The 26,018-nt window shown below is 40.8% G+C and overlaps 1 protein-coding gene across 2 annotated transcripts in view; it reads right to left on the bottom strand.

Moving 5' to 3' along the window:
- Nucleotides 1-25,016, bottom strand: part of MANBA (mannosidase beta) — a 40,623-nt gene extending 15,607 nt beyond the window's left edge. For both annotated transcript variants that reach the window (XR_011559643.1, XM_070757969.1), the window contains exons 1-10: nucleotides 24,671-25,016; nucleotides 19,498-19,592; nucleotides 18,386-18,491; nucleotides 15,989-16,159; nucleotides 15,102-15,225; nucleotides 12,700-12,875; nucleotides 7,511-7,621; nucleotides 6,438-6,589; nucleotides 5,539-5,656; nucleotides 1,608-1,694 (exon numbers count right to left, since the gene is read on the bottom strand). Coding sequence is in view for 1 of the 2 variants with exons in the window: in XM_070757969.1 (XP_070614070.1) it covers nucleotides 1,608-1,694; nucleotides 5,539-5,656; nucleotides 6,438-6,589; nucleotides 7,511-7,621; nucleotides 12,700-12,875; nucleotides 15,102-15,225; nucleotides 15,989-16,159; nucleotides 18,386-18,491; nucleotides 19,498-19,592; nucleotides 24,671-24,886 (1,356 nt within the window). In the remaining variant the exon portion in view is untranslated. The remainder of the gene's footprint in view (nucleotides 1-1,607; nucleotides 1,695-5,538; nucleotides 5,657-6,437; nucleotides 6,590-7,510; nucleotides 7,622-12,699; nucleotides 12,876-15,101; nucleotides 15,226-15,988; nucleotides 16,160-18,385; nucleotides 18,492-19,497; nucleotides 19,593-24,670) is intronic.
- Nucleotides 25,017-26,018: the final 1,002 nt, after the last annotated feature.

Genomic DNA, 26,018 nt, shown 5'->3' with positions numbered 1-26,018 from the left:
ACACTTAATGATTGTCATAGGGGTCAAATAAGCAATGAAGAAGCAATATTAATAAAAATTCTAGGATATAAGCAACAAGTTACAGTCATACAGTCAACATGGGTGAAAGGAATGATGAGAAAAACTAGTAGAATAGAAGTGCAGATTTAGTAGAAAGTCTGACAGTGTTGAGGGAATTATTTGTTTAGTAGAGTGATGGCGTTCAGAAAAAAACTGTTCTTGTGTCTAGTTGTCTTGGTGTGCAGTGCTCTGTAGCGACGTTTTGAGGGTAGGAGTTGAAACAATTTGTGTCCAGGATGTGAGGGGTATAATAATAATAATAATAATAATAATAATAATAATAATAATAATAATACATGCAGTGGCACAGATGATCCACTGGAACTTGTGCTGAAACTACCATTTACCAGTGACAAAGAACTGGTGGGATCATAAGCCCGAAAAAGTGGTTGAAAATGAGCAAGCAAAACTACTGTGGGACTTCCGACTTCAGACTGATCGAATTCTGAAGCATAACACACCAGACATTGTGATCGTGGAGAAAAAGAAAGTATGGATCATCGACATCGCAATCCCAGGGGACAGCAGAATTGAGGAGAAGCAGCTGGAGAAATTAGTGAAATACGAAGATCTAAAAATCGACCTGCAATGACTCTGGCATAAGCCAGTGAAAGTGGTCCCAGTGGTACTTGGCACGCTGGGCGCAGGGCCAAAGGATCTCAGCGGACATTTGAAAACCATCGGAATTGACAAAATCTCCATCTGTCAATTTCAAAAGGCTGCTTTACTGGGATCGTCAAACATAATTCGCCGCTACATCACGCAGTCCTAGGTGCTTGGGAAGCGCCCGACTGGTGATGAAATACGAAATCAAGCATAGTGATCTCATTTGCTGTGTTGTATTGACATAATAATAATAATAATAATAATAATAATAATAATAATAATAATAATAATAATTTATTAGATTTGTATGCCGCTCATCTCAGAGGACTTGGGGCGGCTCACAACAACATAAACAGTGTACAAATCCAATTTTTAAAAAATACAATTTAAAACTCTTATAATAAAATAATCACACAATCCAATCAAACCATACACCAACCTTGACAATTGGTGTGTGTGTTAATTTCCCCATGCCTGGCGGCAAAGATGAGTTGTTAATAACTTACGAAAGGCAAGGAGGGTGGGGGCAGTCCTAATCTCTGGGGGGAGTTGGTTCCAGAGAGCCGGGGCCACCACAGAGAAGGCTCTTCCCCTGGGTCCCACCAGACGACATTGTTTAGTCGACAGGACCCGGAGAATGCCAACTCTGGGACCTAATCAGCCACTGGGATTCGTGCGGCAGAAGGCGGTCTCGGAGGTATTCTGGTCCGATGCCATGTAGGGCAATCACAGCTTGCCATGTGGACAGTGAACCATGTTAGACAGAAAGTTTTCATATCAACCATTAACACATTGTGGGAAGGAAGAGAACAGTGGATTAATAACAGAATTGGCCTCCTTGGAGCAAGATAAACTTGTTGATAAACCTTTAACCGACATGAATGTTTACTTCCTTGTGATAGTTAATTATACCCTTCATCCCCATGTAAAGAATACCATACCTGATAGGTAATTTCTGCTCTTACTGAGTTTAAGTAGTCTTGGTCGGTTGGATAAAGGGCACACGCGAACATAAAGTCTTGCCAAATCTAGAAAAAGAGAAAATTGTTCAATAAACAACTCTTTCTATAAAGGCAGAACATATATTACGTCAGTGATTCAAAAATGTTATTTACAAAAAGTATTGGAACATAACATCCATCAAGGGCATACTAACTAGAGGTTATAAAGACTGTTGTGTCACAGATCTGGAGGGCACTGAATCAAAAAATATTGGGGCTATCTTTGAAGAACGTTCAGAGACTGCAGATGGTGCAAAATGCCTCCCGAGATATGCGCATGTTTCTCCACCACTCCACGAGTTGCATTGGTTGCCAATTGGTCTCCGAATGCAATTCAAAGTGTTGGTTATGATCTATAAAGCCCTACATGGCATTGGACCTGATTACTCATGGGACCGTCTTCTGCGTCATTTATCCCAGCGGCCAGTCAGATACCACAAAGTTGGCCTTCTCCAGGTCCCGTCAGCCAGGCAATGCTGCCTGGCAGGGCCTAGGGGAAGAGCCTTCTTTGTGGCAGCCCCAGCCCTCTGGACTCAGCTCCACCCGGAGATTCGTACTGCCTCCACCCTCCCACCTTTTTGTAAAGCCTTTAAAAATGCACATTTGCCAACAAGCCTGGGGTCACTGGATCTTATTATTTACCCCGCCAAGTGTGACCGGACACACAGGGAAGATATAGATATAGATATATCCTTTATTCATTTATTTTTAAAATGATTTTAAACTTTCTGAGTTTGGTGTCAAGCCAGAACTCTATGTGTAGGCTTTTTTTAAAAGAACAAAATTATTTGCTTTCCAAAGTAAGAAATTTCAAAATAGTCTTAATAGTATTCAATTACCTTCTGACGCCTAAATTGTATTTTACAGCATTTGGACTTTAACATATCTGTGGAATCCTTGCAGCTCTCTGAGCTTTAATTGCAAATTGTTTTGCTACCAGACTTGTTGAAGATGTTATCTAGTCTCATATCAGACTTGTTGCAGATGTTATCTAGTCTGGTAAGAAAATATTTGCAAGCAAACAACCAAGCTCAGAGAGCACCAAAGGTTTCATAAGTGAACCCTGAGTTATATATATTCTTTTCCATTGGTCCTAACTTCATTTGGTACTTCAAATCTCAAACAGGCTCATGGTTGACTCAGCCTTCCATCCTTCCGATGTCGGTAAAAGGAGGAGCAAGATTGTTGGGGGTAATATTCTGACCCTGTAAACTGCTTAAATAGGGTTGTAAAGTGCTGTGAATTGGTATATTTATTATTTATTTATTGGATTTGTATGCCGCCCCTCTCCGTGGACTCGGGACAGCTAACAACAGTGACAAAAACAGCATGTAACAATCCAATACTAAAACAGCTAAAAACCCTTGTTATAAAACCAAACATACATACAAGCATACCATGCATAAATTGTAGAAGCCTAGGGGGAAAGAATATCTTAGTTCCCCCATGCCTAACAGCAGAGGTGGGTTTTGAGGAGCTTACGAAAGGCAAGGAGGGTGGGGGCCATTCTAATCTCTGGGGGGAGTTGGTTCCAGAGGGCCGGGGCCACCATAGAGAAGGCTCTTCCCCTGGGCCCTGCCAACCGACATTGTTTAGTTAACGGGACACGGAGAAGGACCACTCTGTGGAACCTAAGTGGTCGCTGGGATTCGTGCAGCAGAAGGCGGTCCCTGAGATAATCTGGCCCGGTGCCATGAAGGGCTTTATAGGTCATAACCAACACTTTGAATTGTGACCGGAAACTGATCGGCAACCAATGCAGACTGCGGAGTGTTGATGTGACATGGGCATATTTAGGGAAGCCCATGATTGCTCTCGCAGCTGCATTCTAGCCCCATGTAGAGAGCGTTACAGTAGTCGAGCCTCGAGGTGATGAGGGCATAAGTGACTGTGAGCAGTGACTCCTGGTCCAAATAGGGCCGCAACTGGTGCACCAGGCGAACCTGGGCAAACGCCCCCATTCGCCACAGCCGAAAGATGTTTCTCTAATGTGAGCTGTGGATCGAGGAGGACGCCCAAGTTGCAGACCCTCTCTGAGGGGGTCAATGACTCTCCCCCCAGGGTAATGGATGGACAGATGGAATTGTCCTTGGGAGGCAAAACCCACAGCCACTCCGTCTTATCAGGGTTGAGCTTAAGTCTGTTGACACCCATCCAGACCCCAACAGCCTCCAGGCACCAAAGCTGGGTATCATCTGCATATTCAAAGTCAAAAAGAATGGTCACAGTGAGCATTTAGGAATAATACAGGTTAGAAACCACACATATTTTAGATACCAAGAAGACCAAAACAAAACAGGAAACATGAACGGTTACTCATGTTTTTCATTCTTTTACTTCTGCATTTTTCTACTCAGTTACTTTTGGTTTTATTCCTTTTGCATTTTCCAGAGTAAGGAGATATATGAGCTGTTGAAGTATTCAATCTTTCAACATTAGCACAGATGCAGTACCAGGGTTTTGGTTTCTTCAGCATATTCATAAAGGAGAACAGTAGACTGATTAATCTGGCTAAGCATTCCCACACTGATGCATGAGACACACAATGCTAAATTTTAAGACTGGTATCAGTAGGATTCACCTTCCATCTCTTGGCTTAAGCTGTTGTCTGTGGTTTTACTACAGGAATGCGCAACTATTATGCAGCCAAAGGCTACACTTTATTTAGAAAATAATACAGAACACAGAATAACAGAGTTCAAAGGGCCCTTGGAGGTCTTCTAGTCCAACCCCCCGCCTAGGCAGGAAACCCTACACCATTTCAGACAAATGGTTGTCCAATCTCTTCTTAAAAACTTCCTGTGCTGGAGCATATACACCTTCCGGAGGCAAGCTGTTCCACAGATTCATTATTCCAAGTGTCAGGATATTTCTCCTCGGTTCTAAGTTGCTTATCTCCTTCATTAGTTTCCACCCATTGCTTCTTGTCCTACCCACAAGTGCTTTGGAGAATAGCTTTACTTCACTCTTCTTTGTAGCAACCCCTGAGATATTGGAATACGGTGTTCCCTCGATTTTCGCAGGTTCGAACTTCGCGAATAGCCTATACCACGGTTTTTCAAAAAATATTAATTAAAAAATACGTCGCGGGTTTTTTCCTACACCACGGTTTTTCCCATCCAATGACGTCACCAAACTAATAATTTTTGCAAATAAATAACAAAAAAAATAATTATTGTTAATAAATAATTATGTTTATAAATATCAGGGTCACTAAGTGCCTTATTCAATGGTGAGTACCAGTAATAATTATTATTATTTATTAGATTTGTAGATAAGATAATTTGTAGATTAGATAATGGTGAGTAAATGGTTGCTAAGGGAATGGGAAATGGTAATTTAGGGGTTTAAAGTGTTAAGGGATGGCTTGTGATACTGTCCATAGCCAAAAATGGTGTATTTACTTCCGCATCTCTACTTCGCGGAAATTAAGACTTTCGTGGGCGGTCTCGGAACGCATCCCCCGCGGAAATCGAGGGAACATTGTACTGCGATCATGTCTCCCTGGTACTTCTTTGCATTAAACTAGACCAGGGGGTAGGCAAAGTTGGCTCTTCTATGACATGTGGACTTCAACTCCCAGAATTCCTGAGCTAGAATGATAGGCTCAGGAATTCTGGGAGTTGAAGTCCACAAGTCATAGAAGAGCCAACTTTGCCTACCCCTGAACCAGACATACCCAGTCCCAGCAACCATTCTTTATATGTTATAGCCTCCAGACCCCTAATCATCTTTGTTGCTCTTCTCTGCACTCTTTCTAGAGTTTCAACATCCAAACCTGGATGCAGTATCTTTGAGCTACTACGTAATATTTGGACTACTGCATTTGAAGCCAGTTGCTGCTAATGCATGCTGGTTTTGGGGGATTTACCATGATTCCTAGTTCGTCACAGATCTCATAGAATTCATCTTGCTCATATCGGCCTCCTCCCCAAACTCGAAGTAGATTCATATTGGCATCAACTGTTGATTGCAATAAGAGCCGTAACCTATCAAGAAGAAGCGAGAGTTCAATCTTATTGAGCAGCAAATTTATTTTTTATTTATTTATTTATTTATTAGATTTGTATGCCGCTCCTCTCCGAAGACTCGGGGCGGCTCACAACAGTGATAAAAACAATATAACAGTGGAACAAATCTAATATTAAAAACATATAAAACCCTATCATTACTTAATACCCTGTAGATAAACATAAGGAAGTAGCAAATGTTTCATTTGAGAGCAAGCACATCATTGCTTTTTATATTTGGGCACTGAATTATCCCCTAATGCAGTGTTTGTCAACCTTGGCCGCTGGAAGATGTGTGGACTTCAACTCCCAGAATTCCACAGCCAGCAGAGCTGCCTGGGGAATTCTGGGATTTGAACTCCACACATCTTCCAGCGGCCAAGGTTGACAAACACTGCATTAGGGGATAATTCAGTGCCCAATTATCTCCTGTAATAGTCCTTCAGTTGTTCTCTCCTATGCATCACTCTACGCATACGTGGGTCTATCATAAGTTCTCGTTCAGAATCCAGGGATGATAAGGATGATTGATCTCCTCCTGGGCTGTCTGCCAAACTCCCCTCTTCCCTGCCACTCATGCTTCCTTCTCCATTAAGATCTCTGTATACCTTATTTCTGAATGCTTGCATTATTTATCTTTCATTAGAAAGAAATATTAAATTTTCCACTGTTTCAAAACTGTTTCAAAATTCTCCCAACCTTTAATCAAGAAGATGCCTCTGTAGACAAATTTCCTATAGTGGACTTTGTTCAAACTCACATTTTAGAGTTCACTTTGTCAGGAAAAGAGTCAGCTGGAATCCAGTTGGAGCCTTTCATAAAAATGGGCAGTCCATTTATTCTGAAATAAAAACTCAAACCGGGCGAATCAGGAATAGGTTCCTCTATCAGTTCTACTGTCCGAAAATAAACCTGGGGAAAAATGAAAATGGGGACATATTTGAGAAAAAAAATCTTTAGCTTTAAGATGTATGATTCAGATATTCTCCTCCCCCAAACCACCATGTGAAATATAATAATAATAATAATAATAATAATAATTATTATTATTATTATTATTATTATTATTATTATTATTATTATTATTATTATTATTATTATTATTAATTATATTTGTATGCCGCCCCTCTCCGAAGACTCGGGGCGGCTCACAACAGTAATAAAAACAATATAGCAGTGCAACAAATCTAATATTAAAAAACATATGAAACCCTATCATTATTTAAAAAACCAAACAGCACATTCATACCAAACATAAAACAAAGTGTAAAAAAGCCTGGGGGAAAGGTGTCTCAACTCCCCCATGCCTGGCAGTATAAGTGAGTCTTGAGTAGTTTACGAAAGACAAGGAGGGTGGGGGCAGTTCTAATCTCCGGGGGGAGTTGGTTCCAGAGGGCCGGGGTCACCACAGAGAAGGCTCTTCCCCTGGGGCCCGCCAAACGACATTGTATTGGTCGCTGGGATTCATGCGGTAGCAGGCGGTTCCGAAGGTACCCTGGATGCAACCTTACTGCAATAATTCTTAAAATAAGAAAGACATGAGGTTGGATTAAATTAGAATCACAACCTTATCCTTAACACAGGTAAGCTGCAAAATGAAATTATTAAAATAGACATGAATATTTAAGCAACATTGAACATAATGCTAATGTGTGTGTAATGGGGGGGGGGGGCGCTACAGTTCGGGCTCCACTCATCCACGTCAACATTACACGTGCCAAAATCTTGCAAGACGTAGTGATTCTTTGACTATTAATATAGTGCAATCTATGAATCCAGTCACGAAGGCTATGAAAGAGACAATTGTATTGCTAAGTAGAAGATCTGACATACCTTCCAATGTTTTATGATCTTGTATCCTTCTGGCATAATGAACATTGCTGTCATGTTGTATCCAGACTGATTTCCATGTCCAGATGGCCACCAAAGTTCCACTGGCACACTCTTTATAAACCCACACCAGGCAAAGAAAGAAATGTGTTAGGATGAAAACCTGAACAGAACTTTATTTAAACTCATAGACAACTGTTTCTTGAACAAACAATACCTTTAAATATTTCATGAATGATGGACTAAGAGCTAACAATATGATAAAGCAACTCTTCCAGGCAACTCAATTATCTACACTAGATATTAGTGATACAGTGTTCCCTCGATTTCTGCGGGGGATGCGTTCCGAGACCGCCCGCGAAAGTCGAATTTCCGCAAAGTAGAGATGCGGAAGTAAATACACCATTTTTGGCTATGGACAGTATCACAAGCCTTCCCTTAACACTTTAAACCCCTAAATTGCAAATTCCCATTCCCTTAACAACCATTTACTCACCATTATTACTGGTACTCATCATTGAATAAGACACTTAGTGATCCTGATATTTATTAACAATAATTATTTTTTTTGTTATTTATTTGCAAAAATTATTAGTTTGGCAATGACATATGATGTCATCGGGTGGGAAAAAACGTGGGATAGGGAAAAAAACCACGAAGTATTTTTTAATTAATATTTTTTGAAAAACCGTGGTATAGGCTATTCGCGAAGTTCGAACCCGCGAAAATCGAGGGAACACTGTATAAGAATTCCATTTTACTCAGGTTTTATATACTAAACAGCTTTTCCTTTACCTAAGTAATTTAAATATTATTTACCATATTTTTCGGAGTATAAAACGCATCTTCCAGTCACAATTCAAAGTGTTGGTCATGACCTTTATAGCCCTACATGGCATTGGACCAGATTACCTCCGGAACCGCCTGCTACCGCACGAATCCCAGCGACCGATAAGGTCCCACAGAGTTGGCCTTCTCTAGGTCCCGTCGACTAAACAATGTCGTTTGCCGGGCCCCAGGGGAAGAGCCTTCTCTGTGGCGGCCCCGGCCCTCTGGAACCAACTCCCCCCGGAGATTAGAACTGCCCCCACCCTCCCTGTCTTTCGTAAACTACTCAAGACTCATTTATACCGCCAGGCATGGGGGAGTTGAGACAGCTCTTCCCCCTAGGCCATTACAAGTTATGCATGGTATGTTTGTGTGTATGTTTGGTTTTATAATAGGGGTCTTTAGTTGTTTTTTTATTATTGGATTGTACATGTTGTGTTTATTATTGTTGTTAGCCGCCCCGAGTCTGCGGAGAGGGGCGGCATACAAATCCAATAAATTATTATTATTATTATTATTATTATCATCATCATCATCATCATCATCATCATCATCATCATCTTAGGTTTGGGGAAAGAAAACAAGGGAAAAACAAATCTTCTTCTGTGTCCCAGCAATCAGCACAGATGATGTCCACTATTTGCTATGTATTTCTGTGCATGTGTGTTTGACCCATAGAAATAGCAAAGAATTGGAGAAATGTACATTCATGGCAGTATATTAATGCCAGCAAGTTTTCTTAAATGTAGTCACACTAACTCTTCCCAATTGTTTAAATAGATCTACTCCAAACATGACTTAGTCAGGGTTTAACTCAGCTGCCTCATCTTACTAAAACAGGACACTGTTACATTTCAGATTATACTTTTATAGATCCTGTTAAAATTGATGTGCCTTTCTGGAAGTATAGTTATTCCCTACTATTTAAAAGAAGATGCAATAGCACTGGGCCTCTTCAAATCAAGAATGTATTTTAAAAAACTTCTTCATTTTGTTAAGTTGTCTAAAACAGTGTTTCCCAACTTTGGCAACTTGAAGATATTTGGACTTCAACTCCTAGAATTCCCCAGGCAGCGTTGGGAAACACTGGTGTAGAACAATAATAAAGCAGTCTTTAAAAAATAAGTCTAATAATTTGAACATTCTACAGGAATTTATAGTTATTCTTACCTCCTTGCAGCAAACAACAAACAGCCAATTTCAGACAGACTGATTAGCACAATAAAATAAAATTTTGCTTTGCCAAAGGTATGAGACCATCATCTAAAACGCATCCACGGAGTTGGTCTTCTCCGGGTCCCATCGACTAAACAATGTCGTCTGGCGGGACCCAGGGGAAGAGCCTTCTCTGTGGCAGCCCCGGCCTTCTGGAATCAGCTCCCTCCAGAGATTAGGACTGCCCCCACCCTCCTTGCCTTTCTTTTACATTTTTTTCCTGACTTTTAAACATTTTAATACAATTTTTTCCAATTTATTCCATTTTTTCCCACAAATTCAGTGCTATTTCCTGAACCACCAATTTCCCTAATAATTCCCTGATTTCCCTGTTTTCCAGGTTTGCTGGACACGCTGTTTTCAAGTGCTGTATTAGCATTTAAGACCAGTTTAACTGCCTCTCTTTTGCTCACCTGGCATTATGAATAATACACTCCACGCTGAGGATCTGGAAATGTATATTAGCATCAAAGAAGAATGTACCAAAACATCAGACATGTTTTTGTTCCTTTGCTATTCGATCCTGCCTCAACAGTTGCCATCTGAAGTAATTTTAGAATGGTGACGTAGGATTCAGAGAATTTGGAGGAGGAATATGATAGGGATAGGTTGTTATTAGGTAAGATGCCAGTCTAGAAAACAGGAGACTGCGAACTGTAGGTCTCCCTTAGGCATGAAAGCTGGCCGGGTAACTTTGGAGTATTATTATTATTATTATTATTATTATTATTATTATTATTATTATTATATTTTTTATTATTATTATAATTATATTTATTATTATTATTATATTTTTATTATTATTATTATTATTATATTTTTTATTATTATTATATTTTTTTATTATTATATTTATTTTTATTTTTATTATTATTATTATATTTTTATTATTATAATATTTTTTTATTATTATATTTATTATTATTATTATTATTATTATATTTTTTATTATTATTATATTTTTATTATTATATTTATTATTATTATTATTATTATTATTATTATTATTATTATTATTATTATGTCAGTACAACACAAGAAACGAGATCACTATGTTGGATTTCGTATTTCATCACCAGTCGGGCGCTTCCCAAGCACCTAGGATTGAGTGATGTAGCGGCGAATTATGTTTGACGATCCCAGTAAAGCGGCCTTTTGCAATTGACAGATGGAGATTTTGTCCATTCCGATGGTTTTCAAATGTCCACTGAGATCCTTTGGCCCTGCGCCCAACGTGCTAAGTACCACTGGGACCACTTTCACGGGCTTATGCCAGAGTCGTTGCAGCTCGATTTTTAGATCTTCGTATTTCACTAATTTCTCTAGCTGCTTCTCCTCAATTCTGCTGTCCCCTGGGATTGCGATGTCGATGATCCATACTTTCTTTTTCTCCACAATCAGGATGTCTGGTGTGTTATGCTTCAGAATTCGGTCAGTCTGAAGTCGGAAGTCCCACAGTAGTTTTGCTTGCTCATTTTCGACCACTTTTTCAGGCTTATGATCCCACCAGTTCTTTGCCACTGGTAAATGTTAGTTCCGGCACAAGTTCCAGTGGATCATCTGTGCCACAGCATCGTGTCTATGCTTGGAGTCAGTCTGTGCGATCTTTTTGCAGCAGCTGAGTATGTGATCGATTGTTTCATCTGTTTTGTTTGTTTGTTTGTTTAATTTATTTAATTTATTTATCTACCTACCTACCTACCTATCTATCTATTTATTGGATTTGTATGCCGCCCCTCTCCGGAGACTTACAGAGTCTGTACTTTGGATCGTCTGTTGATTTTTCAATTCTGGCTTTGACAGCATTTGTTCTAATGGCCTGTTCTTGTGCCGCCAGTATCAGTCCTTCTGTCTCCTTTTTGAGTGTTCCACTTGTAAGCCATGAACGTTTTAAATGAACAGATGCTTAACATGTGAATGGTCAATAGTCTGGATATTTTGCATACAACCACTAGAGAAAAAACATTTAAACAATCCAGTTTGTTGTGTCTATTACCAAGGCATTATTATTATAAAGCCACTAATGCTCTACCTTTCATTATCTGGGATTACATCAAGCAGGAAGCTTGCAAGGGTACATGAATTCTTAGCAGAGAGCACAAAGCATTACTAATGTGCCTCTTCCATTCTGCAGCATAAAACAGAGAATGGCATAGAAGCATAGCCATTGGCTGTAAGTGATGTCACATCCTCATTCATCCATTAGCTATTCCTTTGCTGGAAAATACCAAATGCATTAAACTTGGATAAGAAGTGGAGAGAAATTTATACTGTTTTGGAAAAACCTCAAATGGTTTAAGCAACCTTGTCTTTGGCACTCTTCCCAGGAATAAATTGTAGTTTTGCTTTTTTTAATGTGTCCTGTGATTTAATACATCAAATCCACAGAGCAACAGCAACGTCAGGTACAGATTTTCTACACTGTATAAATTTCATTTCTGAGTGCTTCATCATAAGACTGACGGCAGAAAAAGACCTCATGGTCCATCTAGTCTGCCCTTATACTATTTCCTGTATTTTATCTTACAATGGATATATGTTTATCCCAGTCATGTTTAAATTCAGTTACTGTGGATTTACCAACCACGTCTGCTGGAAGTTTGTTCCAAGGATCTACTACTCTTTCAGTAAAATAATATTTTCTCGGGTTGCTTTTGATCTTTCCCCCAACTAACTTCAGATTGTGTCCCCTTGTTCTTGTGTTCACTTTCCTATTAAAAACACTTCCCTCCTGGACCTTATTTAACCCTTTAACATATTTAAATCTTTTGATCCTGTCCCCCCTTTTCCTTCTGTCCTCCAGACTATACAGATTGAGTTCACTAAGTCTTTCCTGATACGTTTTATGCTTAAGACCTTCCACCATTCTTGTAGCCTGTTCAATTTTGTCAATATCTTTTTGTAGGTGAGGTCTCCAGAACTGAGCACAGTATTCCAAATATGGTCTCACCAGCGCTCTATATAGCGGGATCACAATCTCCCTTTCAACTCAACAAAAGGATTCAAATGATGTTGAAAATGGGCTATAAAATCAGTTAATGTTTGTCTAGAATGCACTGGCTGACACGGTTTTTCAGCGTGCATTCATACGGTGCACTGATTTTCACGCAGAAGAAAACTCTCCCCCTGCAACAAGATGTGGTCCTCACCTTACTGACATTTATGAGCAATGCAATAGTGCTTTGTCCAGGAAGAAGTTGCCCAGTGACCACCTGCTGGATTCTCAGCTCAGGAATGGTCACAGCCACAAACCCAGCAATAGGCTTTTGGCTGACGACATCAAACGTCGACTCTATCCGAAGGTGCCACTGATCAACAGTTCGCTCTGGAGAAAAATAAAAACAAGAAGGTTGGTTGTGGGTAGACAAGAAATACAGGGATACCTTGTCTTACGAATTTAATTGGTTCCAGGTTCGTAAGGTGAAAAGTTCGTAAGATGAAACAATGTTTCCCATAGGAATGAATGGAAAAACGATTAATGCATGCAAGCCCAAAATTCACCCCTTTTGCCAACTGAAGCGCCCATTTTTTGCGCTGCTGGGATTCCCCTGAGGCTCCCCTCCATGGGAAACCCCACCTCCGGACTTCCGCGTTTTTGTGATGCTGCAAGGGAATCCCAGCAGGGGAATCCCAGCATCACAAAAACGGGCGCTTCGCTGGCAACGGAAGTCTGGAGGTGGGGTTTCCCAGCAAGGGGAGCCTCAGCGAAATCACAGCAAAGACTGCTTTGTTTTGCTTAACGAACATTTTGCCTTTCAATGGCCCAGCAATGGCCACACTCCAATAACAACAGGTGAAGTCAGAACAAAAATACTGCATCAGCCGCTGCCATTGACTTCCCTCTTGAAGCAAGTGTTGTAAAATTAGATTCATGCACCAGAGATGCTCATTCATTGACTAGTAATAACAGATTGAGACATAGAAAATAAATGCTACATCCCAGACTATCTATCTATCTATCTATCTATCTATCTATCTATCTATCTATCTATCTATCTATCTATCTATCTATCTATCTATCTATCTAATCTATCTATCTATCTATCTATCTATCTTTCTATCTATCTATCTATCTATCTATCTATCTATCTATCTATCTATCTTATCTATCTATCTATCTATCTATCTATCTATCTATCTATCTATCTATCTATCTATCTATCTATCTATCTATTGGATTTGTATGCCGCCCCTCTCCGCAAACTCGGGGCAGCTAACAACAATGATAAAAACAGCATGTACAATCCAATTAATAAAACAACTAAAAACCCTTATTATAAAAACCAAACATATACACAAACATACCATACATAACTTCTAATGGCCTAGGGGAAGGAATATCCTAACTCCCCCATACCTGGCGACAAAGGTGGGTCTTGAGTAATTTGCGAAAGACAAGGAGGGTGGGGGACCGTTCTAATCTCCGGGGGAAGTTGATTCCAGAGGGCCAGGGCCGCCACAGAGAAGGCTCTTCCCCTGGGGCCCGCCAAACGACATTGTTTGGTCAACGGGACCCGGAGAAGGCCAACTCTGTGGGACCTTATCGGCCGCTGGGATTCGTGCGGTAGAAGGCGGTTCCGGATGTATTCTGGCCCAATGCCATGTAGGGCTTTAAAGGTCATTACCAACACTTTGAATTGTGACCGGAAACCGATCGGCAGCCAGTGCAGGCCGCGGAGTGTATTGTAGTAATAGCAGCACGGAAGCAGCCTTTTAAAATCCTTTACCTAATTTGTAACTGAAAGGTGCAGGATGGAAGAGGGAGAAGAAGAATCACCAATAATTCTTCAAGGGCAACACCACCAGTTCGGAGTGACAACAACATTACTAAGGAAGGAACAACGAGGACCAGGTAACCAGTAGCCTGCTAGAGAGATTATTTGCAATGAAACAGAGATATTCATATGTTCCTCTCGGCCATCTCATCACTAAATAAGTAAAATAGTATTGCATTTCGCCAAGAGAATAGCTCGTATTTTCCTTCTCTTTTAAAAGATATGTCAAAACCAGGTAAGTGGGGATAATTATTATTATTACTGTTATAATTATTATTAATTCAATTTGTATGCCACCCCTCTCCGGAGACTCGGAGCGGCTCACAGCACAAAAAGCATGATACAAATCCAACAATAAAAAAGCAATTTAAAACCCTACATATAAAAAACAATCATACATCTCAGACAAACCTTGCGTCAAACGGGAAACGGCCCAGGGGAATCAATTTCCCCATGCCTGACGGCAGAGGTGGGTTTTGAGGAGTTTACAAAAGGCAAGGAGAGTGGGGGCAATCCTAATCTCTGGGGAGAGTTGGTTCTAGAGGGTCGGGGCCGCCACAGAGAAGGCTCTTCCCCTGGATCCCGCCAAACCACATTGTTTCGTCGATGGGACCCGGAGAAGACCAACTCTGTGGGACCTAACCAGTCGCTGAGATTCGTGCGGCAGAAGACGGTCCCAGAGATATTCTGGTCCGATGCCATGAAGGGCTTTATAGGTCATAACCAACACTTTGAATTGTGACCGGAAACTGATCGGCAACCAAAGCAAGACTTACCATACAAAGCAATGGCAGAGAAGTAGACAAGTTGATAAAGATTATACGCTTCAATTTTAACATCCTTCCAAATACCCTGAGTGGGGAAGGAGGGGCCCCAATCCCAGCTAAATGAGCACTGCTCCTGAAATAAATGAGACAAAACAGAAAGTGAACTGCACAATGTAGTTCTAATCTGCCACAATGTCCTATCTATCAATGACTACTCCAGCTTCAACCACAACAATCCCCGAGCACACAATAGATACGAACTTAACGTAAACCAGTGCAAACTCAACTGCAGAAAATACGACTTCAGCAACAGACTGATCAATAGCAATAGGATTTAGACTTATATACCACTTCATAGTGTTTTTACAGCCTTCTCTAAGCGGTTTACAGCATCAGCATATTGCTCCCAACAATCTGGGTCCTCATTTAACCCACCTCAGAAGGACGGAAGGCTGAGTCAACCTTGAGCCGGTGGTGAGATTTGAACTGCTAAACTACAGCTAGCAGTTAGTTGGAGTAACCTGCAGTGCTGCACTCTAACCACTATTTCACTCTGGCTTATTTAATGCCTGGAATGCACTACCTGACACTGCAGCTTCATCCCCATATGGAGTTAGTTGGGAGAAAGATCAAAAGCAACGTGAGAAAATATTATTTGACTGAAAGAGTAGTAGATCCTTGGAACAAACTTCCAGCAGACATGGTTGGTAAATCCACAGTAACTGAATTTAAACATGCCTGGGATAAACATAGATCCATCCTAAGATAAAATACAGGAAATAGTATAAAGGGCAGACTAGATGGACCATGAGGTCTTTTTCTGCCGTCAGTCTTCTATGTTACTATGTTTCTATGATCACCATTCTTATAGCCTACATGCAACACAACAGTATTACCTTTCTGATGAAATTCACGTGGCATTCTCCTTTTTGCACAGGTGGGGGACATTCTGGAGGCACTTTGTAGGTGTGGTGAATTTTACTTTGTTGCGCCGCATACCAAATAGCAGACAAAAAATGAACTTGGATTGTGTTGATCTCCTTAATCACATCAGTAACATCAAATTTCTATTTCAGGGATAGATCAACAAAGGGGGGGGGGGTTTGATTATAAACAAAGTGAATGAATTACTCTGCACAGAATGATTTCTAAGTTGGTTCAGTTATATGTACTTGGATTCTTCTGTTTATAGATATCTATCCTGTTTTGTCCTGTCCTATCCAATCCTGTCCTGTCGTATCCGATATATTGGCCTAATAGATATCTATCCTGTTTTGTCCTGTCCTATCCAATCCTGTCCTGTCGTATCTGATATATTGGCCTAAGACAGTGATTTGTTTTTGCAATCTGGAAAGAAAAAATAAAAGAAAAATTGAACTGTCCCTTATTTGTACAGTATTCCCTCAATTTTCACTGGGGATGCGTTCCGAGACTGCCCGCGAAAGTTGAATTTCCGCGAAGTAGAGATGCGGAAGTAAATACACTATTTTTGACTATGAACAGTATCACATGCCATCCCTTAACACTTTAAACCCCTAAATTGCAATTTCCCATTCCCTTAGCAACTATTTAGATTATTGCTCACCATGTTTATTTATTAAATTTTATTTTTTAAAAAATTATTAAGGGTGGACGAAAGTTTGGCGATGACATATGACACCATTGGGTGGGAAAAACCATGGTATAGGGGGAAAAAACCCACGAAGTATTTTTTAATTAATATTTTTGAAAAACCGTGGTATACACTTTTCGCGAAGTTCGAACCCGCGAAAATCGAGGGAACACTGTACCTGGACTATCATTAAGTGTTGTATTTTATGATTCTTGATAACTTATCTTTTCTTCTATCTACATTGAGAGCATATGCCTTCTCTGTGGTGGCCCCGGCCTTTTGGAACCAACTCCCCCCAGAGATTAAAATTGCCCCCACCCTCCTTGCCTTTCGTAAGCTTCTTAAAACCCACCTCTGCCATCAGGCATGGGGGAACTGAGATACTCTTTCCCCCTAGGCCTTACAATTTACGCATGGTATGGTTGTATGTATGTTTGGTTTTATAATAAGGGGTTTCTTAGTTGTTTTGTATTGGATTGTTACATGCTGTTTTTATTACTGTTGTTAGCCGCCCCGAGTCTGCGGAGAGGGGCGGCATACAAATCCAATCAATCAATCAATCAATAAATAAATAAATAATAAATAAATAAATAAATAAATATGCACCAAGACAAATTCCTTGTATGTCCAATCACACTTGGCCAATAAAGAATTCTTTTCTATTCCACATACGGTATGTGGGCACTGTTAAGAAATAAGGATGATTTGATGTATAATTATCTTCGCGTTTCTCCAAAAAAAATATTTTTCTGCTCTGAGCATAGCAAACTTTCTGGATAATAGCAACAACAGCTTCACTAGTCGCTGGCTGACCCTGTATTTTATTTTTTAATTTTTATTTATTTTATTTTATTAATCAAATTTGTATGCCACCCCTCTCCGCAGACTCGGTGTGATGTTACCAGAAAAGGTGCTTTCCAAGCAAAGCTGAGCTTTTGTTAGTTCTATGAACATAACTGGTTGGGTTTGGTAAAATATAAGCAAACTATCAATGCATGTTTAAATGAATTATAACACTATAGCTTTGAGAGTTAGTGTTGCAGTTAGCCATAAGAGGGCGCCGGAGCACATCTCTCTCTGTGCAGCTGTGCAGGTAGCAGAATCGCGTGCAGAAGCAAAAAACCATGCCGAAACATGGGCGTACCTGTGTCCCTACCTGCACAGCTGCAGTAGCAGAACTGAGCTGGGCTCTGCTAGCACTCAGAGCCATGGGGGCGAGCACACGTCACCTTTCCACCTGAGCAGCCCACCTCTGCACCAGGGACAGGTTCTGTGCACAAAGATTTTTCTGCGGACGGGAGGGGGTGTAGTTTGATGTGCTGCCTGTATTCTGTGAATGGAGCTTCGCTTGTTCGTGTGGCCTGGTTTCTGACATGCTGCAGATCAATACTAGTCCATGGACCGGAGGTTGGAAAACCCCTGGATTAAAGCACTTCTAGCGTCTGTGAGGGATTTTTCAAGGCATAAAATAATACATGAGATGGTGGAAATCTTCTGGCCCAATACCCTGGACAGGCAGGAATCCTTAAACTATGCAACACAATTTTTAGATTTCACCACAGAGTTAAACTATAATTCAATAAGTTGGTAACATTTGAAATGTTCTCAATTTGAGATGTGCTAACTTTGGTTCTCTGACTTTAACAAAGCACAATCCTTCCCCCCAAAAAAAGATACTCACATATGTCTGGAACATATTATCTGTCCTTCCAACAGTTATGTTATTGACCACTATCTGTGCTACCGTATCTACACCTTCAAAAACCAACATCGTTTTTTGCCATGTGCTGCAGAAAAGACAACAAAAAACAGAATTTTGAATCACTTTGTTATACAGTAGTACCTTGTGATACGAACCCCTCGTCATACGAACTTTTCGAGATACGAACCCGGGGTTCAGAAAAATTTTGTCTCTTCTTACGAACTTTTTTCGACTTACGAACCCGCCGCCAAACCCGGAAGTTTGGCAAAAGTTCGGGTTTGGCGTTTGGGTTCGGGAGGCCGCCGAGAAGCGCCGCTGCCCAGCTGTCTCCTTTGCAGAAGAACCGCGGACCTGTCGGTCGGTCGGGAGGCTCAAACGGAGGTGGGGAATCCCAATAGGGAATTCCATGGGCGGAGCTTTGATGTCACAGTAACGTCCTTCCTGGCCGGCCGAAACGTGGACTCCAGGAAAAACGTCTTCGAGACGTCAAAGCTCCGCCCATGGAATTCCCTATTGGGATTCCCCCACCTCCTTTTGAGCCTCCCCACCACCGACAGCTCTGCGGCTCTTCTGGAAAAGTGACAGCCGGGCGGCGGCGCTTCTCGGCGGCCTCCCAAACCCAAACCCGAACTTTTGCCGAACTTCTGGGTTCGGCATTCGGGAGAACGCTGAGAAGCGCCTGGCTGTTTCAAAAGGTGACAGCCGGGCAGCGGCGCCCAACGGAGCGCCGTTTTTGAATTATTATTTTTTTGATTGCACGCATTAATTGATTTTACATTGTTTCCTATGGGAAACATTGTTTCATCTTATAAACTTTTCACCTTATGAACCTCCCCCCGGAACCAATTAAGTTCGTACGACGAAGTATCACTGAATTTGCATTCCTTCTTTACAATTCTAACCCCACTCCCAAATTCTGTCATTATAACAAATCTGTGAAATAGGTTCAGTGACTCATAAACCAGCCTGGATCAGCAATTCTCCTGTTCAAAACTTTGTGCTGCTGTATTCAGGGGGCGTTATTTCTAGATAAACGCATGCAGATGTGCAGTTTACACCTTAGTAATCTTAAATTCAGCTTTATCACATACCTGATATTAAAAGGAGCTTTGAATGTCCTGCTATATGTCCAGTTATCCAAAGAGATCCATCTGTAGACGAGATCATTAAATCTATAATAAGGATCCTACAAACCGGCCACATAAAACAAAGAAACAAACAAAAAATGAAATCAATTATATAAAAACATTTTAAAAGATATTAGCATGGGAAATTGCAAACAGTTATTAACTAAAGTAAAAGCATTAATGCCTGATTTGCTTTCACTCATCCCTGCTACCTGTGGTTCAATAAAAGAGGATTCTACATCTACATCCAGGTGATTCATTAGATTATGACATTTCACAAAATTATAATTTATTTATTACTCTCCAAATGTTGAACAATGCTATAAAAGTTTCCGGTCACAATTCAAAGTGTTGGTTATGACCTATAAAGCCCTTCATGGCACCGGACCAGATTATCTACGGGACCGCTTTCTGCCGCACGAATCCCAGCGACCAATTAGGTCCCACAGAGTTGGCCTTCTCCGGGTCCCGTCGACTAAACAATGTCGTTTGGCGGGACCCAGGAGAAGAGCCTTCTCTGTGACGGCCCCGGCCCTCTGGAACCAGCTCCCCCCAGAGATTAGAATTGCCCCCACCCTCCTCACCTTTCGTAAGCTCCTTAAAACCCACCTCTGCCGTCAGGTATGGGGGAACTGAGATATTCTTTCCCCCTAGGTCTCTACAATTTATGCATGGTATGTCTGTATGTATGTTTGGTTTTATAAATAAGGGTTTTTTAGTTGTTTTAGCATTGGATTGTTACATGCTGTTTTTATCACTGTTGCTAACTGCCCCGAGTCCACGGAGAGGGGAGGCATACAACTCCAATCCAATCCAATCAAATCCAATCAAATCAATAAATAAATATAAATAAATAAATAAATAAATAAATAGATAGATAGATAGATAGATAAATAAATAAATAAATAAAAAAGACTAATGCTAAATAACAAGACAAAATAAACAGTATATAAACCAGTAAAATCCTACAATCAGGGAATAGATATGGTGAAACAGAATGAAAATGCAGGCAAGAAAGATAGAATAGAAATGAACATTGTTTTCAATTTATTTTTAATTTGACAACACCTAAAAGAAAAACTTATCTCATAGACCGTAGTCCCTTCCCTGTAATCCCCTGATATGCACAGGATAGAGGGAAGAATTTTTAATTCATCTCATCTTAATATACAAGCCCAATCCTGAACCTCCTCCGTACAAGTTTATAGATTGCAGGAGTGTTACAGACAAAGCAGTTCCTCCAGCTTTAATTCAGAAAAGCAACATGCTGTAGTTATCAGATGTGGTCAACCGATGTTTGAACCGGCAATTTTCAAGGCCAAATACAAGAGATTCCTCCACAATATTCCTCCACTCAAAACAGAATACCCTATGAGACTAGACTTTCAACCCTGGGCCTAGAAAGTTTAGAACTAAGACGCCTTAAACAAGATCTAAGTATTGCCCACAAGATCATATGCTGCAACGCCCTGCCTAGAATAGAATAGAATAAAATAGAATAGAATAGAATAGAATTTTATTGGCCAAGTGTGATTGGACACACAAGGAATTTGTCTTGGTGCATATGCTCTCAGTGTACATAAAATAAAATATACATTTGTCAAGAATCATGTGGTACGACACTTAATAATTAATAATAATAATAATAATAATAATTTATTGGATTTGTATGCCGCCCCTCTCCGCAGACTTAATGATTGTCATAGGGGTCAAATAAAGAGAATTCAACACTCAGTTTGGTTTCGGGAATTTTTTAAAAATGCAGAAATGCTCACTGCGGTATATTTACATGGAAACTGCTGAAAGCACTTAATAGAAGTGTCCAGCTCTCAATGAAATTGCCGCCTGACCCTTTCTCAGAAATAGACTTCAAACCCTGATCTATTCCCTTTCGCGATAAGCCTTGAAATGTGACTCATTCATTCCACTATCCTTGAACAGCTTCATGGCCTTCATGAAATGCCTAGCAGCGCCTAACATAAGTACCCCAGCGCACTGTTAATAATTTGTACAATAGGATACCAACTGCCACAATGCCTCAAGCAGAAATGGTCAGATGAATTTGTGGAAAAGCCTTACTTTTAAAAGATCCGTCAGTTAACATAATAATTATTAATAATAATTTATTAGATTTGTATACCGCCCCTCTCCACAGACTCGGGGTGGCTCACACCAATAATAAAATTGAACGGGTCCAAAGACGGGCTACAAGAATGGTGGAAGGTCTTAAGCATAAAACGTATCAGGAAAGACTTCATGAACTCAATCTGTATAGTCTGGGGGACAGAAGGAAAAGGGGGGACATGATCGAAACATTTAAATATATTAAAGGGTTAAATAAGGTCCAGGAGGGAAGTGTTTTTAATAGGAAAGTGAACACAAGAACAAGGGGACACAATGTGAAGTTAGTTGGGGGAAAGATCAAAAGCAACATGAGAAAATATTATTTTACTGAAAGAGTAGTAGATCCTTGGAACAAACTTCCAGCAGACGTGGTAGATAAATCCACAGTAACTGAATTTAAACATGCCTGGGATAAACATATATCCATCCTAACATAAAATACAGAAAATAGTATAAGGGCAGACTAGATGGACCAGGAGGTCTTTTTCTGCTGTCAGACTTCTCTATGTTTCTATAAAAACAATGTGCAATGTAACAAATCTAATATTTAAAAGAAAGCATCTAAAAAACCCATCATTTAAAAACCATACAACAGAAGCATACCATACATAAAACTATATAAGCCTGGGGGAGATGTCTTAATTTCCCCATGGTGGGTCTTAAGCAATTTACAAAAGACAATGAGGGTGGGGGCAGTTCTGATCTCTGGGAAGAGTTGATTCCAGAGGGCCGGGGCCGCCACAGAGAAGGCTCTTCCCTTGGGGCCCGCCAGACGACATTGTTTAGTTGACGGGACCCGGAGAAGGCCAACTCTGTGGGACCTTATCGGCCGCTGGGATTCGTGCGGCAGAAGACGGTCCCAGGCTTGTGCTTCGATCCTTAAAAAATGAAGCAATACCGTATTTAGAATGCAAGTCTATATATTCTGTCTCCTCTGAGGTAAATTCGAAATCAGAACTTTGCAAACTCCACAACAAAATTAGGTAATGAAGCTGGGCTTGATGATTAGGAACCTTTTAGATTTCTGGGGTGAGGTAAAATATTACAGGTATTGGTCACTAAAACAAATAAAAACCATGCTCCAAGGAAAAGACTGGTTACCATTGACTGAGAGTTATGTGTCAACATGTCCCTTTCTTAATGTGGTTAAACAGTTGGTGGAAAGACACAGCCCTATTTAGGCCTCAGATAGATATTGCGACAGACAGAAGTAATGCACCTACATACGAGATTGGTACGATTGTTTTAGAATTGTTAGTCTTTATAATAATGGGGTTTTTAATATAGTTTATATTGGATTTGTATTTTATTGTATCTATTGTTGTTGTGAGTCCTTGGAGAGGGGCGGCATACAAATCTAAATAATAATAATAATAATAATAACAACAACAACAAAACAACAACAACAACAACAATAATAATAATAATAATAATAATAATAATAATAATAATAATAATAATAATAATACAGAAAAACTGTAACTCAATGTCGTATGCACAGTTGGCGGAACAAAGCATTGCATGGCCAGTTCTTGGAGAAGATTGAAGGCAAAGTGGATAAGGAAAAGACCTGGTCATGGCTTACAAGTGGAACACTCAAAAAGGAGACAGAAGGACTAATACTGGCGGCACAAGAACAGGCCATTAGAACAAATGCTGTCAAAGCCAGAATTGAAAAATCAACAGACGATCCAAAGTGCAGACTCTGTAAAGAAACAGATGAAACAATCGATCACATACTTAGCTGCTGCAAAAAGATCACACAGACTGACTACAAGCATAGACATGATGCTGTGGCACAGATGATCCACTGGAACCTATGCCGGAACTACCATTTACCAGTGGCAAAGAACTGGTGGGATCATAAGCCCGAAAATGTGGTCGAAAATGAACAAGCAAAACTACTGTGGGACTTCCGACTTCAGACTGACCGAATTCTGAAGCATAACACACCAGACATCCTGATTGTGGAGAAAAAGAAAGTATGGATCATCGACATCGCAATCCCAGGGGACAGCAGAATTGAGGAGAAGCAGCTAGAGAAATTAGTGAAATACGAAGATCTAAAAATCGACCTGCAACGACTCTGGCATAAGCCCGTGAAAGTGGTCCCAGTGGTATTTGGCACGCTGGGCGCAGTACCAAAGGATCTCAGCGGACATTTGAAAACCATCGGAATTGACAAAATCTCCATCTGTCAATTGCAAAAGGCCACTTTATTAGGATCGGCAAACATAATTCGCCGCTACATCACGCAGTCCTAGGTGCTTGGGAAGCGCCCGACTGGTGATGAAATACGAAATCCAGCATAGTGATCTTGTTTGCTGTGTTGTATTGACACAATAATAATAATACAAAAACCAATTAATTCTGGTGCTGGAAAGCCACACCATAGCTTCCTGCAAATCCCATCAAACCTAAAACTCACAATGCTTGCAGAGATGAGCACATCAGTGGAGCAACTTAGTCACCAATGAAACAAGCAAACACAAAAGCTCCAGAATACTTTAGTACATGTCCTTTATCCATCTAAGCACCAGAACTTTGGATCAGGCTCACAGGAGCCTCACTCAGCACACAAGAGAAAAAGCTTACATTCTTCTTTGATCTCTTTTGTTTTTGTACGCCCCTTACTGACCTCTTAGGAATCTGGAGAGGTCAACCGTAGATAATCTAAGGGTAAAGTGTTGGGGGTTTGGGGATGACACTATGGAGTCCGGTAATGAGTTCCTCGGTTACTGAAGTCATATTTTTTACAGTCAAGTTTGGAGCGGTTAATATTAAGCTTGAATCTGTTATGTGCTCTTGTGTTGTTGTGGTTGAAGCTTAAGTAACTAAGTAAAGTAAGTAAGTAAGTAAGTAAGTAAGTAAGTAAGTAAGTAAGTAAGTAAGTAAGTAAGTAAGTAAGTAAGTAAGTAAGTAAACAAACAGTTCAAACCACAATTCAGACACACACACACTTCACAATCTGCTTTTCCCAACCGCGCGCAAAAGCGGCCCGCCGTCACAATACCTGGATGAGACCCTCTCGGAACAAGGCGCTGTGCACGCAGCCCGGGACGTCGCCTTGCAGAGCCAGCGAGCCGTTCGCGTTGTTCACCCGCCAGCTGCCCCGCAGGCTCCGCACAGCTGCTCCGGCGGGGCTCGGCGAGGCGGAACCGAGCGGGAAGCGGCTTCCGCACGCGGCCACCAGAACCGCCAGCGCGCCCAGGACGCGCCCGCTCCCCATCCTCGGCTTTGGCGGCAGGCGGTGGAGAAAGACCGGCAGGGGCGGCAGCGGGCGGGAGAAACTCCGCGCCGGCCGAGTTTTCCCTGAAAAGCGACAATTCCCCGTCCCTCTTTGGCCTCCCGCGCGGAGGAAGAAATACGCCTGCGCGCATCTTCCACGCCTCCGGGCGCTGCGAGAGGAAGACGCCGGGCGCTTTCGCCTCACGCGTCCGGAAATTGGGAGACCGAACCAAGGCCTGGGCCTGACTCAGGGGTGCGCAAACTTGGCTACTTTTAAGACTTGTGGACCTTCAACTCCCAGAATTCTCCAGCCATCTATCTATCTATCTATCTATAGATAGATATTCTATCTATCTATCTATCATGTATCTATCTATCTATCTATCTATCTATCTTGTCTGTCTGTCTGTCTATCTTGTCTGTCTATCTATCTAGTCTGTCTGTCTACCTACCTACCTACCTACGACTTACCCTATCTATATCTACCTAGCTATCACCTATCCTATTTATATCTAGCTATTTAATCTTATCTAGCTATCACCTACCATATCTATATTTATCAATCTACCTACCTACCTACCTACCTATGACTTACCCTATCTATATCAAGCTATTTAATCTTATCTAGCTATCTAGCTATCACCTACCATATCTATATTTATTTATCTACCTACCTACCTATTTACCTACCTACCTACCTATGACTTACCCTATCTATATCTATTTAATCTATCTATCTAACTATCACCTACTCTATATATCTAGCTATTAAATGTTATCTAGCTAGCTATCTAGCTATCACCTACCATATCTATATCTATCTATCGTCTGTCTGTCTGTCTGTCTGTCTGTCTATCTATGTTATCACCTATCATATCTATATCTATCATCTATCTGTCTATCTACCTATCTATGTTATCACCTATCATATCTATCATCTCCCTTGCTCCCTCCCTCTCTCTCTCTCTGTTGTATATATGGAGACGCTCATGAAATTTGCATGCCAATAACAGTCTGTCTAATCTATCTGTCTATCTATTTAATCTCTATCTATCTCTCTCTCTCTCTATCTATCTATCTATCTACCTACCTACCTACCTACCTACCTACCTACCTACCACCGGCATCCCCAA

The sequence above is a fragment of the Erythrolamprus reginae genome, chromosome 7 (assembly GCF_031021105.1).
Source record: "Erythrolamprus reginae isolate rEryReg1 chromosome 7, rEryReg1.hap1, whole genome shotgun sequence".
Lineage (NCBI taxonomy): Eukaryota > Metazoa > Chordata > Lepidosauria > Squamata > Dipsadidae > Erythrolamprus > Erythrolamprus reginae.
The sequence above is the reverse complement of the archived record's forward strand: the minus strand, read 5'-3'. Positions and strand labels throughout refer to the sequence as shown.